The sequence below is a fragment of the Temnothorax curvispinosus genome, unplaced genomic scaffold, assembly GCF_003070985.1.
Source record: "Temnothorax curvispinosus isolate PA1 unplaced genomic scaffold, ASM307098v1 QBEX01009828.1, whole genome shotgun sequence".
In the NCBI taxonomy this organism is placed as follows: Eukaryota; Metazoa; Arthropoda; class Insecta; order Hymenoptera; family Formicidae; genus Temnothorax; species Temnothorax curvispinosus.
The window spans coordinates 55,535-72,281 of record NW_020219608.1 but is presented as its reverse complement, the minus strand read 5'-3'; the positions used below and the strand labels follow the sequence as shown (position 1 = coordinate 72,281).

At 28.4% G+C, this 16,747-nt stretch overlaps 4 protein-coding genes across 6 annotated transcripts in view; all 4 read left to right on the top strand.

Moving 5' to 3' along the window:
• The first annotated feature begins 185 nt into the window (after window positions 1-185).
• Window positions 186-3,468, top strand: LOC112459416 (odorant receptor 13a-like). 2 transcript variants are annotated; one of them, XM_025023494.1, is made up of 6 exons: window positions 186-1,134; window positions 1,396-1,750; window positions 2,147-2,377; window positions 2,455-2,568; window positions 3,052-3,207; window positions 3,362-3,468. In XM_025023494.1, the coding sequence occupies exons 1-6, from the start codon at window positions 878-880 to the stop codon at window positions 3,410-3,412; spliced, it is 1,164 nt and encodes a 387-aa protein (XP_024879262.1). In that variant the 5' UTR covers window positions 186-877; the 3' UTR covers window positions 3,413-3,468. The 2 variants fall into 2 exon arrangements, with proteins under 2 accessions (XP_024879262.1, XP_024879263.1); XM_025023495.1 differs by lacking the exon at window positions 2,455-2,568.
• A 1,436-nt stretch (window positions 3,469-4,904) lies between these two features.
• LOC112459450 (odorant receptor 13a-like) lies at window positions 4,905-7,436 on the top strand. The gene is made up of 6 exons (XM_025023548.1): window positions 4,905-5,216; window positions 5,421-5,775; window positions 6,126-6,356; window positions 6,434-6,547; window positions 7,031-7,186; window positions 7,327-7,436. The coding sequence occupies exons 1-6, from the start codon at window positions 4,963-4,965 to the stop codon at window positions 7,375-7,377; spliced, it is 1,161 nt and encodes a 386-aa protein (XP_024879316.1). The 5' UTR covers window positions 4,905-4,962; the 3' UTR covers window positions 7,378-7,436.
• Window positions 7,437-11,351: 3,915 nt separating this feature from the next.
• On the top strand, window positions 11,352-14,625 carry LOC112459444 (odorant receptor 13a-like). 2 transcript variants are annotated; one of them, XM_025023542.1, is made up of 7 exons: window positions 11,352-11,466; window positions 11,598-12,594; window positions 12,834-13,188; window positions 13,558-13,794; window positions 13,868-13,981; window positions 14,190-14,345; window positions 14,501-14,625. In XM_025023542.1, exons 2-7 carry the CDS (start codon window positions 12,338-12,340, stop codon window positions 14,549-14,551), a joined length of 1,170 nt encoding a protein of 389 aa, XP_024879310.1. In that variant the 5' UTR covers window positions 11,352-11,466; window positions 11,598-12,337; the 3' UTR covers window positions 14,552-14,625. The 2 variants fall into 2 exon arrangements, with proteins under 2 accessions (XP_024879310.1, XP_024879311.1); XM_025023543.1 differs by lacking the exon at window positions 11,352-11,466 and having other exon boundaries at window positions 11,562-12,594.
• Window positions 14,626-15,165: 540 nt separating this feature from the next.
• The window catches only part of LOC112459446 (odorant receptor 22c-like), a 3,147-nt gene continuing 1,565 nt past the window's right edge, over window positions 15,166-16,747 (top strand). The window contains exons 1-2 of the mRNA XM_025023545.1: window positions 15,166-15,913; window positions 16,154-16,508. Of these exons, the coding sequence (XP_024879313.1) occupies window positions 15,657-15,913; window positions 16,154-16,508 (612 nt within the window). The 5' untranslated portion in view covers window positions 15,166-15,656. The remainder of the gene's footprint in view (window positions 15,914-16,153; window positions 16,509-16,747) is intronic.

The window sequence follows — 16,747 nt, the reverse complement described above, 5'->3', positions numbered from 1 at the left end:
AAAAAGCAAGTATATAACTAAAAGTAAGTTTTCGTTTTTTATATGTTATTATTATAATTTACATCCTTACTTGAAAAGGTATATAGCTGCAGAGAGTGTTAAAGATTTAAAAGATTATATGGCACATGTATACAGTTTGCGTAGACTTATCTATTGTATTTCTTATGTTATTTTTTATTGTATTTTTGTATTTTTTACTTAACATCTATAATATTTCCAATTGAAAACTTTTTATTGTCGAAATATATTTCATAATCAAGTCTTGCACAGTAACATTTCCTGAAACATTAAAAGTAATTACTCGTTATTATACGATTCAGTCCCAGTCAGAGTTTTGCTATTCTTCTTTCACTGTATTTCTTTAAAGATCAGCGATTGAACTACACGATATAATTCCATTCGTGTAGAATACCTAATGTGTAATTACCATTGCTTTGTCGTGCGTTTAACGATTTTCGCAATTGGTAGTAGGAAATGTGGCATTTATCTTTTTTCGATGGAATTATATTTCCAAGAGACAAGATTGCAAAAAAAAACTAGTTAATGCATGGATAGCTGTTTTCTTCTTCTATGATATGTATGCAATATGTCTCTGTAACATCATGGTTGAAATACACTTCATGTCTTTCTGACATAGACTGTTAATAAAATTTTAAAATGTGCGTACAAATAATGAGTTCTGTCTCGGCTTCTATCTCATTGTATTACGCGACATATAATAGCGATTGATCCATGTTCACTTGAGTGGGGATGCACCGTGTGGGGATGGACTTGGAGAGACGGACCATGCAATCTTATTTCCTTCTGAACTAGAGTACTGAACAAATGTGCTGAGACTAATATCTCTATTTCTAAATATATTCAAAATTATTTGCAAATGGTGATCACGAGTACCGTTAGCCCGATGCTGATAATTGGTCTTCGATTCTTTGGTTTTTGGCCGGGTGTATCATATTCTACCATTCATTGGCTGAGCTTTATGTCGAGCATGCTGATTATACAGTACTTCCAATATTTGTACATATTTACTCATCTGAAGATCAGCGAGTTAACAAATCTTGTTGACAGTTTGATGGTGACTTTAGTTTACAGCTTGACATTTCTGAAATTGATTGGTCTGTGGATACATCGGCGGTAAGATAATCATAATGTAATATACGACGTTATATTTCAATCATGCTAAATCGTCGTGTTCGAGAAATAAGATTGTTCTTTAGTTTCTTAACATAAATTCGTAATCCTGTTTTTCCTAACTAGAATAGCCGACTTGAATATCATTATCTAAATCTTATTCGAAACATTGGAATATACAACATTAATTTCAAGAAGAAAATAAATATTATTTATATTTATAAGAATCTGACTAAAATAACGTATTAAAGTAACGTATTGCAGAGTTCTTCATAAAATTTTGGTGGATATGGATAATGATTGGCGCGAGTGCATCAACGTCGATCAGCATTTACATATAATGACAATCAAAGCTAACGTATCACATTTCTGTTCTAACGTCTTGTTAAGCATTAATACGATTGGTTCGGCACTTTACCTCTTAGGCGATGACGTAGTTCGTTTTATATTTCCAACCAAAGATTACAACGTTACTATACGGCAGCTTCCTATAAAGATACAATTTCCCTTTGAAACTCAACAATCGCCGATATTTGAATTTTTCGTTGTATCAACATTTTTACATGGGATGTTACAAGTATGGTCGATCGCTATTCTAAATGGATTGATCATTACTTTGGTACTTCATATTGGATATTTGTTATTTTCAGTTTTTATTAATTTTTTACGCAATATAACAATTTACATATAAACTTAAGCGTAAATATTATTCCATGAAAATTTTATATTCATTAATTTTCAGAATTTTGTTACGCGTGACACAACACACACAAATACATGTTACATTTTTATATTAGAAATTTTGAAATTTATTGTCCAGCGTCAAGAGTATACATATATATATATATATATATATATATATATATATATATATATATATTGTTATAAAATAATATAAATTAAATATATTATGTAAAATTTTTACATTTATTGTATCTATGTATTGAAAACATAAAAATTATTTTTACGTACATGTAATAACAATAATTTTTGCAAAAATTTAAGTATATTATAGGTGCACCATGTAAGCGGACAAGTTGATGTAATATGTCAAGAGTTCAGAAATATTTCCAGGACTACTCTTTTGTATAGATCTTCCTTATCTTCGTTTGGAATATTGGTCAAGAGACATAACAGAATCATTTCATTTTCCGAGAACATCGAAGAACTCTTCTCCTTCATTGCGCTAATGCAAGTTGTTTGGAATACACTAGTTATTTGTTGTCTAGGATTTATTATTATACTTGTAAGTACTGTAATAAGTATACAATAGATGTTGTTATATATTTCATGTATTTCTATCTTTATCGTTTATTGAACTAGTCAATTCATAACGAAACTGGCGTTTTTGCGTTAATGAAAACTATGATTGCTTATTTGGCTATAACAATGGAGGCCTTTATTATTTGCTTTGCCGGTGAATATCTTAGTTTTAAAGTAAGTATTCGGAAGAGTGATTAATCATAAAGTATTGAATACGTTTACTCTGATTTAATAATAGAAATTTATGCCATTGTGTTTAAATAAAAATATATTAATATGTTGCAAGGCAATATAAAATATTATTTAAGTTAATCAATTTTAAGTAAATAGAAATGTTTTTTATTTTAAAAAAGTTTTATTTTTCTAACATGTAAATATCTTTTAAAGTACTAACAACATATCTGCCATAATAAAACACATACATTTATTTATTATAAGATATTTATCACTTAATAGTATATTGTAAATACAAATAAATTGTTTATAATACTTAAATAAAAAGAGTAATGGAATCAATGAAGAATTTATAATAATGTTACTACAATATTTTCTCGATATCGGTAATAATACTGGAGAAATTTTTTTAAAAAAGTTAAATGGATGAAAACACGAACATAAAAAAGCCATTATATTTGATAGTATTTGCATCATTTTTAGGGCAAATCAATTGCCAGAGCAACATACGAGACGCCATGGTATGATATGCCGTCAAAACAAAATAAAATTATAATATTTATATTGATGAAATCACAAAAGCGACTGGCAATCACGGCGGGAAAAATGATGGATATGTCGTTCGAAACCTTTACAAGTGTAATTTAAAACATTTTTTAATCATCTATTTATTAAGAGATAAATTTATTTTACTGAATTAATTTTGAAACTGCTACGACATGTGTCTTTATAGATAAATATAATTTACAGATTTAACTTATACATATAATATTTATTACTTGTGTTTTTTTAGATTATGAAAGCGTCAGTATCATATGTATCAGTTTTGTATGCTATGTTATGATACGAACAAAATCAAGCAGTATCTATTTTCTGAAAGTATATTACGTAGTTAAAATAAGCCGCAAAGTTAAAATAAGTTAAAAATATTGAAAATAAATTAATAATTAAATTAATATTGTTGGTTACTAATTGTAGTTTCATAATAAAGGGTTAAAAATTACACAAATTTAAATTACTATGTATAAAAGTATTTATGTATAATAATGTTTTATTTCTCGCGTATGATATTATTATTATATTTTATCTTCGTAAAAAAGATACGTAAATGCAAACGTTTCGGACATTTACTTTTTTCTTAAAAAATCGCATATTTATACTTTGTTTATATTTCTTATTTTGTATATTTTGTTGCTTACATTCGTACTAGACGTAATATCTTCAATTGCAAATATCCTACTTTAAAAATTTTTTTCAACAAACGAGTTTTTTGCAATAAAGCCTTGTGTCTACTGTGCTAGAAATTGCTCCGAGATCTCGGACGGAGAAAGAATTAACCAATTGCATTGGTCAATCAGCCAAATTGTTTAAATATGATTGGTCAGTTCTTCCTCCGTCCGAGATCTCGGAGCAATTTCATAGTATCGAGGACATAAGGATCAACACTTATTGAATTAAAAAAAAATTACCCATTATTACATCACCAGTTAGAAAGTTCAGTTGTTCTCCCCTCATCATATTTTTTTAATAATTAGAAATTTAATTAAAAATGTTACGTATAGTTGCAGAGTGCATAAAAGAAATTTGTTATATTGACGTTTTATACTAGAGACTATAAAGGGTCATGTGGCATATACAGTTTGTATAACTTTATTTCTTCGTATTTTAATATCATTCTTTATTGTATTATTATATATTTAACTTAACATTTATAATATTTTACACTGCAAACTTTTCATTATCGAAATTTATTTCATGATCAAGTTTTGCACAGTAACTTATCCTGAATCATAAAATGTAATTACTCGTTATTATACGATTCAGTCCCAGTCAGAGTTTTGCTATTCTTCCTTCACTGTATCTCTTTAAAGATCAGAGGTTGAAATATACGATATAATTCCATTCGTTTAGAATACCTAATGTAATTACAATTGCTTTGTCGTGCGTTTAATGATTTTTGCGATTGGCAGGAAACATGGTGAACATTTGTTTCTTTTCGATATAATTATATTTCCGAGAGACAAGGTTGCAAAAAAGTAGTTGAAGCATAGATAGCTGTTTTTTTTCTGCAATATCTATACAATGTTCTTGGAAATGTTACATGGTTGAAATGCACTTTAAGTTTTTCTGACATAGACTGTTAATGAAATTTTAAAATGAGCATACAAATAATGAGTTCTGTCTCAGTTTTTGTCTCGTTGTACTACGGGACATATAATAGCGATTGATCCATGTTCACCTGAGTGGGGATGCACCGTGTGGGGACGCATCGTGTGGGGATGAACGTGAAGTAACAGACTATGCCATCTTATTTCCTTCTGAACTAGAGTGCCGAACAAATGTGCTGATACTAGTATCTCTATTTCTAAGTATTCAAGAATATTTGCAAATAAAATGATCACGAGCACCGTTAGTCCGACGCTGATAATTGGTCTTCGATTTTTCGGGTTTTGGCCGGGCGTATCATATTCTACCATTTATTGGCTAAGTTTTATGTCGACTATGCTGATTATGCAATACTTCCAATATCTGTACATATTTAATCATCTGAAGACCAGCGAGTTAACAAATCTTGTTGACAGTTTGATGACGACTTCAATTTACAGTTTGACATTTCTGAAATTGGTTATTCTGTGGATACATCGTCGGTAAGATAATATATACTACGTTACATAAATTCTTAATCTTGTTTTCCAACTGGAAGTGGCCGACTTATAATAACATCGTCTAAATCAAATTTCAAACATTGGAATATAGAACATTGATTAATCTTAAAAAGAAAATAAATATTAATTATTTACATATTTATAAAAATCTGACTAAAAATACCGTATTGATGTAACGTATTGCAGAGTCTTTCATACAATTTTGGCGGATATGGAAAATGACTGGCGCGAGTGCATCAACGTTGATCAGCATTTACATATAATGACAATCAAAGCTAACATATCACATTTTTTCTCTAGTAGTTTATTGAGCTTTAATGCGATCGCTTCGGCATTTTATCTCTTAGGCGACTACGTAATTCGTTTTATATTTCTAACCAAAGATTATAACGCCACTTTACGACAGCTTCCTATGAAGATACAATTTCCTTTTGAAACACAACAATCGCCGATGTTTGAATGTTTCGTTGTATCACTATTTTTACACGCGATGTTACAAGTATGGTCGATGGCTATTTTAAATGGATTAATCTTCGCTTTGGTAACTCATATGGCATATTTCTTATTTTCAGTTTTTAATAATTTGTATATAGACCGATTTACATAAACTTATAAACGTAAACGCTATTATATGTAATTTTTACATTATTAATAAATTTGCAGAATTTTGTTAAATGACACAACACTTGCTAATATTTGTTACACTACTGTATTAGAAATTTTGAAATCTATTGTCAGCGTTAAGACTATGCGTACATATTACAGTAAAATACTATAAATTAAATATATTATGTAAAATTTTTACATTTATTTTATCTTTGTATTAAAAACATCAAAATTTTTTTTACATGCAATAATTATAATTTTTGCAAAAATTTAAGTATATTATAGGTGCTCCATCTAAGCGGACAAGTTGATATAATATGTCAAGAGTTCAGAAATATTTCCAGGACTACTCTTCTGTATGGATCTTCCCTATCTTCATTTGGAGTATTAGTCGAGAGGCACAACAGAATTATTTCATTATCTGAGAACATCGAAAAACTCTTCTCCTTTATTGCGTTAATGCAAGTTGTTTGGAACACATTAGTCATTTGTTGTCTAGGATTTATCATCATAATTGTAAGTAATGTGATAAATATGCAATAGTCGTTGATATATGTTTTATGTATATCTATCTTTTTCGTTTATTGAACTAGTCAATTCATAATGAAACTGGTGTTTTCGCGTTAGTGAAAACCGTGATTGCTTATTTTTCCATAATAATGGAAGTCTTTTTCATTTGCTTTGCCGGTGAATATCTTGGTTTAAAAGTAAGTATTCAGAAATGATTAATTATAAATTTTTTAATACAATTACGCTGACGTAATAATAGATATGTATGATGCTGTTTTTTTGAATAAAAATACATTATTATGTTGTAATGTAATATAAAATATTATTTTTAAGCTAATCAATTTTAATTAATTAGAAATATTTCTTATTTAAAAAAAAATTTATTTTACAAACATATGTAAATCTTTAAAAATACTAAACATATCTGCCATAATAAAATATAAAATACATACATTTATAAATTATAAGATATTTATCACTTAATAGTTTATTATAAGCACAAAATTTTTTATAATATTTAAATAAAAATAGAATCAGTAAAAAATTTTTGATATATTTACTACAATATTTTCACGATTGGTAAAAATACCACAAAAATCTTTTTCTTTTAAATAAGTGAAATGGATAATGATGAATATAAAAAAAGCTGGCATATTGACAGTATTTGCATCATTTTCTAGGGCAATTTAATTGCTAGGGCAACATACGAAACGCCATGGTATGATATACCGTCAAATCAAAGTAAAATTATAATATTTATATTGTTGAGATCACAAAAGCGACTGGCAATCACGGCAGGGAAGATGATGGATATGTCATTTGAAACTTTTACAAGTGTAAATTTTTAAATTATTAAATTATTAAAGACAAATTTATTTCACTTATTTAATTTTGGATGTGCTTCGACATGTGTATGTCGATAGATAAATATAATTTGTAGATCTAACATGTATAATATTTTACTTGTGTTTTTTAGATTATGAAAGCGTCAGTATCATATATATCAGTTTTGAACGCTATGTATTGACATCAACAAAATTGCGTAGTATCTATTTTCTGATATTATATATATATCACGTAGTTAATGTAAACCATAAAGTAAAAAGAAGTTAAATATATTGATAATAAATTAACAATTAATATAATATTGTAAGTTAATAATTGTTCAATATAATTAAGAGTCAAAGATTTACACGAACTTAACTTACTGTATAATATATAAAAGTATGTGCAAATACTGTTTTATTTCTCGTGTGTGCTATTACTATTATATTTTATCTTTATAAAAAAGATACGTAGATGCAAATAACGTTTCGGACACTGACTATTTCCTAGAAAATCGTATACTAGGTTTATATTTTTTATTTTGTACATTTTGTTCCTTACATTTGTACTAGACGTCTATAATATCTTCAATTGCAAACATCCTACTTTTTAAATTTTTTCAATTAATGAGTTTCTTGCAATAAAGTCTTGCATTGGTCAATTGGCCAAATTGTTTAAACATATGATTGGTTAATTCTTCTTTTGTCCGAAATCTTGGAGCGATTTCTAGCATTGTGGACACAAGGCTTAGCACCACCTAAATTAAAAAAAAAAATTAATTGTTATTACATCCCCAGTTAGAGAGTTCATTTGTCCTTCCGTCATTATACATATTCCTTCAAAGATCAAAAGTTTAATTAAAAAGGTTATGCAAAATGCATAACAGAAATTTGTTATTATATATATTGACGTTTTAATACTAGGGACTAAACGGTCATGTGGCATATACAATTTGTATAACTTTATTTATTAAATTTTTAATGTTATTTATTATTGTGTTATTATATATTTAACTTAACATTTATATTATTTTACATTGCAAATTTTTTATTATTGAAATTTATTTCATGATCAAGTTTTGCACAGTAACTTATCCTGAATCATAAAATGTAATTACTCGTTATTATACGATTCAGTCCCAGTCAGAATTTTGCTCTTCTTCCTTCACTGTATTTCTCGAAGGTTGAAACATACGATATAATTCGAATCGTTTAGAATATCTAATTTATAATTATAATCGTTTTGTCGTGCGTTTAATGATTGTTACGATTGTCAGGAAACGCGGTAGACATCTGCTTCTTTTCGATAGAATTATATTTCCAAGAGACAAGTTTGCAAAAAAGTAGTTGAACCATATGGATAGCTGTTTTTTCTTCTGCAATATCTATACATTGTTCTTGGAAATGTTACATGGCTGAAATACACTTTATGTTTTTCTGACATAGACTGTTAATAAAATTTTAAAATGAGCATACAAATAATGAGTCCTATCTCAACTTCTGTCTCGTTGTACTACGCGACGTATAATAGCGATTGATCCGTGTTCTCCTGAGTGGGGACGCATCATGTGGGGATGAACTTGGAGAAACGGACCATGCAATCTTATTTCCTTCTGAACTAGAGTGCCGAACAAATGTGCTGAGACTGAGTATCTCTATTTCTAAATATATTTAAGATTATTTGTACACAATGATCACAAGTACCGTTAGTCCGACGCTGATAATTGGTCTTCGATTTTTCGGCTTTTGGCCGGGTGTATCATATTCTGTCATTTATTGGCTGAGTTTTATGTCGAGTATACTGATTATACAATACTTCCAATATTTGTACATATTTAATCATTTAAAGGTCAGCGAGTTGTCAAATCTTGTTGACTGTTTGATTGTGAATTTATATTATAGTTTGACATTTCTGAAATTGGTTATTCTGTGGATACATCGTCGGTAAGATAATCTAATACTAATATACTACGTTATATTTCAACCTTGCTGAATTGCCATGTTTGAGAAATAAGATTGTGCTTTATTAACTTAGCATAAATTCTTAATCTTATTTTTCAACTGAAAGTGGCCGACTTAATATCATCATCTAAATCATATTTCAAACATTGGAATATTGTACATTAATTAATCTTAACAAGAAAATAAATATTAATTATTTATATATTTATAAAAATCTGACTAAAATAACGTACTAATATAACGTATTGCAGAGTCTTTCATACAATTTTGGCGCATATAGAAAGTGACTGGCGCGAGTGCATCAGCGTCGATCAGCATTTACATATAATGACAATCAAAGCTAACATATCGCATATTTTCTCTAACGGTTTATTGAGTTTTAATGTGATTACTGGGATATTTTACTTCTTAGGCGACTACGTAATTCGTTTTATATTTTTAACCGAAAATTATAACGTCACTTTACGGCAGCTTCCTATGAAGATACAATTTCCCTTTGAAACTCAACAGTCACCAATGTTTGAATTTCTTGTTGTATCACTATTTTTACATGCGATGTTACAAATATGGTCAATGGCTATTCTAAATGGATTAATCTTCACTTTGGTAATTTATATTGCATATTTGTTATTTTTAGTTTTTAGTTTTTATTAATTTTTATGTAACAGAACGGTTTCTGTAAGCTTATAAGCGTGAACGCTATTGTATAGAATTTTTACATTAATTAATTTGCAGAATTTTGTTACATTTCTGATGCACACAAATACATGTTACATTTCTGTATCAGAAATTTTGAAATTTATTGTCAACGTCAAGAGTATATTACAGTGAAATAATATAAATTAAATGTATTATGTAAAATTTTTATTTTATCTATGTATTTTATCATTTATTGTATCTATGTATTGAAAACATAAAAATTATTTTTACATACATGTAATAATTATAATTTTTGCAAAAATTTAAGTATATTATAGGTGCATCATGTAAGCGGACAAGTTGATATAATATGTGAAGAGTTCAGAAATATTTCCAGGACTGCTCTTCAGTATGGATCCTCCCTATTTTCGTTTGGAATATTGGTCGAAAGGCATAACAGAATTCTTTCTTTATCCGAGAACATCGAAAAACTTTTTTCCTTTGTCGCGTTAATGCAAGTTGTTTGGAGTACATTAGTCATTTGTGGTCTAGGATTTATCATCGTAATTGTAAGTATTGTAATAAATATGCAATAGTTGTTGTTATATGTTTTATGTATGTCTATTCTTTTATTGAACTAGTCTATTCATAATGAAACTGGTGTTTTCGCGTTAGTGAAAACCATGTTTGGTTATTTTGCCATAATAATGGAAGTCTTTTTTATTTGCTTTGCCGGTGAATATCTTGGTTTTAAAGTAAGTATTCGAAAAAAAATGAATTACCATAAATTTTTGTATATAATTACGCTAATATAATGATAGATATATATATAATATTGTTAAATATAAATATATTGATATGTTACAATAAAATATTATTTAAGCTATTCAATTTTATTTAAATAGAAATATTTCTTATTTAAAAGAAAATTTATTTTACAAACATATAAAAATCTTTAAAAGTACTGACAACGTATCCATGCCATAATAGTATTTAAGAATTACATAACATTTATTAATTAAGAGTTTATTATAAGTACACAATTTTTTATAATATTTAAATAAAAATAGAAACGGAATAGTAAAGAATTTTTGATATATTTACTATAATATTTTCACGATTGATAAAAATACCGCAAAAATCTTTTTTTTTTAAATAAGTAAAATGGACAATGATGAATATAAAGAAAGCTGGCATATTGACAGTACTTGCATCATTTTTTAGGGCAATTTAATTGCTAGAGCAACATACGAAACGCCATGGTATAATATGCCGTCAAATCAAAGTAAAATTATAATTTTCATATTGTTGAGATCACAAAAACGACTGGCAATCACGGCAGGGAAGATGATGGATATGTCATTTGAAACTTTTACAAGTGTAAATTTTGAAATTTTCAAATTATTAAAATATAAATTTATTTTACTTATTTAATTTTGGATGTGCTTCGACATGTGTATGTCGATAGATAAATATAATTTGTAGATCTAACATGTATAATGTTTTACTTGTGTTTTTTAGATTATGAAAGCGTCAGTATCATTTATATCAGTTCTGAACGCTATGTATTGACATCAACAAAATCGCGTAGTATCTATTTTCTGAAATCATCACGTAGTTAACGTAAACTTTACTACCGTAAAGTAAAGAGAAGTTAAATACATTAATAAGAAATTAATAATTAATATAGTGTAAGTTAACAGTTGTTTAATAAGAATCAAGAAATTACATAAACTTAAAATACTGTATATAAAAGTATGTGCAAATACTGTTTTATTTTTCGTGTGTGCTATTACTATGATATTTTTACTTTTTAAAACAGCTGGAAACTTTATCGGGCGTTTTGGCCATTGAATTTTATTAGAAAATTGCATACTGGGTTTGTATTTTATGTATTTTGTTAGATATATTTGTAACTAGACGCCTATAATGTCCTCAATGGTAAACTTCCTACTTTTAAAATTTTTTAATTAAACGAGTTTCTTGCCATAACACATTTGAATTATTAAAGGAAATTACTCGTTATTATATCCCCAGCCAGATAATTTTGTTCTCCCCTCATCATATTTCTTCAAAGACCAGAAGTTTAGTTGCATGAACACAATTTATTTTCCCTTGCATGGAATATCTAATATATGTATAATGGTCGCGCATTTAATGATTCTCGTGAATGGTAGAAAATGTGATAAACATGACCATTTCTTGTCTGTAATATTGCACTGTCAACGAAAAATGATTGCAAAAAGAAACTGTCGCGCAGCATTTCTTTTTTTTTTTTACTTTAGCTGCAGTACAATATCTATGTATGTTACTTTACGGTCGGAGTATACATTATCAGAGTGCTTATGGGATATTAAAGTAATGAGTTTTTTTCGATTCATCGTTGTACTATATGTGACATATAATAGCGATTGATCCACGTGTGTTTGAGTGGGGACGCACTCGTGTGGGGGATGCACTTGGGGAAACGGACGGTGCTCCTCATTTCCTTCTCAACTAGAGTAGAGAACAAATGTGCCGGAACTGATTTTTATTTTCTTACGTTTTTAAAGTTATTTGCAAATGATAATCACATCTAGTGTTAGTCCAGCGCTGAGAGTTGGCCTTCGATTTCTTGGCATGTGGCCGAATGATTCATATGGTACCATTTATTGGCTGAGTTTTACGTTGAGCCTGCTGATTATGCAGTACTTCCAATATTTGTATGTACTTGATCATTTGAAGATGAGCGAATTGTCAAATCTCGTTGACGGTCTGATTGTGACTCTAGATTATAGTTTGATGTTGTTTAAAATAACCAGTCTGTGGGTGCATCGTCGGTAAGACATTATATATCTGTGTGGAGTGGTTTAGCTTTGCTCTGTAACCGTATTTAAGAAATAAGAACCCCTCTCCATTTTTAAGCGCTTATTATTGATCTAATTCTCCCTGCAATCATAATATTATTAAAAAATCTTAGCTCCAACATTAAAACATATAATATCAGTTGTTTCACGAAAGAAAATAAATAACGCATCTATCTGAGACATATGACGAATTAAAGTAACATATATTGCAGAGTTTTTCATAAAATCCTGGCCGATATGGATAATGATTGGCGCGAGTGCATCAATATCGATGAGCATTTGTATATGATGACAATTAAAGCGAATATGTCGCATTTAATCTCTAATGCTTTATTGAGTTTTAATGCGATTGTTGCGGTACTTTACCTCCTAGGCGATTACGTAATTCATTCCGTATTCTTAACTACAGATTACAATGACACATTACGTCAGCTTCCTATAAAGATATATTTGCCCTTTGAAACTCAACAATCGCCGACGTTTGAATTTCTCGTTGCAACATTAATTTTACATGTGACGATAAATTCATGCATAATCGCTATTCTAAATGGATTAATCTTGACATTGGTAATTTATATTCGTACATGTACATATTAATTTCTTAATGATTTTTTATATATCTCATGTGTTGTAACGTATAATAAAGACGTAGGTACAAACATACTCTTACATTACAATTTTTTTGTAGTTTGTAAAATTTTGTTTTAGAAAAGTGTTACCTTATTTTTTTCGTAAAAAGTTATAAAGTATAATTAATGCCAGAAATGTTAGAAAAATTTACAATTATTTTTATACAACAAATTTGTGATTATTGAATATATTATTTAAAAATAATATATCCAATTGTATAATTGCATTTGAAATACATCTTCTTTTTAAATAAATGTTTTTAATATGTAGTAATTATGATTCTTTTTAAATTTAAGTCTATTTTAGATACTTCACGTAAGCGGACAAATTGATATAATGTGTCATGAAATCAGAAATGTATCTAACAATAAATCTACCCTTCTTCGTGAATCTACCTTACCTTTATTTGGAATGCTGATTGAGAGGCATAATAAAATCATTGCATTCTCCAAAAACATCGAATCACTTTTCTCCTTTATTGCATTAATGCAGGTTGTTTGGAATACGTTAGTTATTTGTTGTCTAGGATTTGTCATCATAATTGTAAGTACTGTAATACATATTCGGTAATTAATATTATATGTATTCAATTATTTTTTATAATTCATTGAATTAGTCTATTCATAATGAAACTGGGATTTTTGTGTTTGTGAAAACTATTTCTGGTTACTTTGTTATAATGATTGAAGCCTTTGTCTTTTGCTTTGCCGGAGAATATCTTAGCTTGAAGGTAAATATTCAAAATAGCTAATCGTATATACACAATCTTTTAATAACGTAATTATATTAACAGTGATGGAAATACATAACTGCTTTCTAATATAGAATATTTCAATATTCTTGAAAGATACTTTACCTGTGCTATAAATACGTTGGATAAATAAGACATAAATTTAAAAACACGCCACTGTATTTGACATTACTGATATCGTTTTCAGGGTAAATTAATTGCTAACGCAATATACGAAACAATATGGTATGATATGCCGTCAGGTCAAAATAAAATTATAATATTCATAATAATGAGATCTCAAAAGCGACTGACGATTACGGCAGGAAAAATGATGGATATGTCATTCGAAACTTTTACAAGTGTAATCTTCAAAATCTTTGGATTACTTAATTATAAATAGACAAGTTTATTTTATTTATACTTATTTAATTTTGGGTATACACTAATGTGACATATATCCTTTATGCATACATATGGGTTGTAGATCAACTTAATTTCCAAACTTTTATTTTTTAGATGATGAAGGCATCAGCATCATACGTATCTGTTTTGAATGCTATGTATTGACACAAAAAAGCGGTATACATGTGCTGAAATAATAACGTAATAATTATAAATCAATAAGTTAAAATAAATTGATAATAAAGACGACTAATAAATTAATAAATGTTATTTATTACACTTACACAAATTAAAATAATATTTAATAAAATTGTAAATAATAAAAATTTTTTTGTATGTTATTGTTAAATTACGTTTAATTTTAATTTTAAAAAACTATTTAGAATTACTGATTGCCTTCAACACGCTTCGACTATTAATCCTTTATTAGACCTTGCACATTCGTTTATAAACATTTATTTTGTAACAAAACATTAATGAATCTTTAATCGCACTCTTATTATTTTTCAAGTTTATTACATAATATCGGTAATAATTTCGTCCGCCAGTGAAAATCAATTTATTTCTTGATTAACTGGCGCAATATATACAAAATGCACATATATGATTTTGCTGATTTTATTACATAAGCAAGTTTTGCATTATAATACTTTATGTGCTATTAAAAAAAAATTATTGACCATTACATGATTTGACTTGAGTCAGAGTTGTTGCGTTTTCCCTTTATTTTACTTCTTTATTAAAGACCAGAAGTTGAACTGCACGAAGAACTGCACGACGAACATAATTCGGTTTCATTTGCTTAGAATATTTTATGTCATCATTATCGTTTTGTCGAGCATTTTACAATTTTCATAATTGGTAAAATACGCGGTAGATGTGCTTTTTGTCGATGTAATTGCGTTGAGACAAAAGACAAAAGCAAGAAGAAAAGTTTGCAAAAAAGCTGCCGCGCAGCAAGCTACTTTTCCTGTTACGTTAGCTGTACAATGTACATTATCGTCGTTATTTCTTGGTCAGAGAATACATTGCGAGACTGTTCATGGAATTAAAGCATTTTCAAATAATGAGTTTGGTCTCAACTTCTGTATCGTTGTACCACGCGACATATAATAGCAATTGATCCATGTTCACTTGAGAGGGGACGCACCTTGTGGGGTTACACTTGGAAAAACGGACAGTGCATTCTCATTTCCCTTTCAACTTGAGTACCGATCACATGTGCTGAAACTAATTATTATTTTCATAAAGTTTTCAAAATCAAAGGCAAATGACAGTCACAAGTACCATTAGTTTAGCCGTAATAATTTGTCTTCGATTTTTTGGTTTTTGGCCGGGTGTGCCATATTCCACCATTTATTGGCTGAGTTTTATGTTGAGCATACTGGTTACACAGTACTTCCAATATTTATATGTATTTGATCACCTGAAGGTCAGCGAGTTGTCAAATCTTGTTGACTGTTTGATTGTGACTTTATATTACAGTTTGACATTTCTTAAATTGGCTAATTTGTGGATACGTCGTCGGTAAGATAATGTAATATACGAAGTAATATTTCAATTTTACTAAATCGCCGTGTTCGAGAAATAAGATTGTCCTTCAGTTTCTTCACATACATTTTTAGTCTGATTTTTCTTGACTGAAGGTGCCTTAATATTATCATATTACTTTAAATATTAGAATGTAAAACATTAATTAATTTAAAAATAAATTATTATTAATATTTATATAAATTTAAAATAACATATGGAAGTAACGTATTACAGAGTCCTTCATCAAATTTTAACGGATATGGATGATGATTGGCGCAAGTGCGTCAATGACGATCAGCATTTGCATATAATGACGATCAAAGCTAATGTGTCGCATTTCTTTTCTAACGGTTTCTTGAGCTTTACAATGATAGCGGCAATACTTTACATTTGTGGCGACTACATAATTCGTTTTATATTTGTAACTGAGCATTACAATGATACTGTACGGCAGCTTCCTATAAAGATACAATTGCCTTTTGAAACTGAACAATCGCCGATGTTTGAATTTCTCGTTATAGCAATAACTTTACATGTAATGTTACATGTTTGCATGATTAGTATTCTGAATGGATTGATCTTTACTTTGGTAACTCATATTGCATAATTGTTATTTTTTCAGTTCTATTATGTACATAAGAAAGCGATTTACACCAACTAATAAACGCTATTGCATAGAAGTTTTACATTAATTAAATTGTAGACTTTTGTTACATATGACACAACACACATAAATACATGCTACATTTCTGCATTAAAAATTTCAAAATTTATTGTTAGCGTTAAGAGTATATTTTACAGTCATGTAATATTAATTAAATAAATTAT

Coding starts and splice junctions, on each gene's coding strand:
- LOC112459416 (XM_025023494.1), top strand. CDS start 878: ATGGTGATCACGAGTACCGTTAGCCCGATGCTGATAATTGGTCTTCGA. Junction 1,135..1,395: donor GGTCTGTGGATACATCGGCG/GTAAGATAATCA, acceptor AACGTATTGCAG/AGTTCTTCATAAAATTTTGG. Junction 2,569..3,051: donor GTGAATATCTTAGTTTTAAA/GTAAGTATTCGG, acceptor CATCATTTTTAG/GGCAAATCAATTGCCAGAGC.
- LOC112459450 (XM_025023548.1), top strand. CDS start 4,963: ATGATCACGAGCACCGTTAGTCCGACGCTGATAATTGGTCTTCGATTT. Junction 6,357..6,433: donor TAGGATTTATCATCATAATT/GTAAGTAATGTG, acceptor TTATTGAACTAG/TCAATTCATAATGAAACTGG. Junction 7,187..7,326: donor CATTTGAAACTTTTACAAGT/GTAAATTTTTAA, acceptor TGTGTTTTTTAG/ATTATGAAAGCGTCAGTATC.
- LOC112459444 (XM_025023542.1), top strand. CDS start 12,338: ATGATAATCACATCTAGTGTTAGTCCAGCGCTGAGAGTTGGCCTTCGA. Junction 12,595..12,833: donor AGTCTGTGGGTGCATCGTCG/GTAAGACATTAT, acceptor CATATATTGCAG/AGTTTTTCATAAAATCCTGG. Junction 13,795..13,867: donor TAGGATTTGTCATCATAATT/GTAAGTACTGTA, acceptor TCATTGAATTAG/TCTATTCATAATGAAACTGG.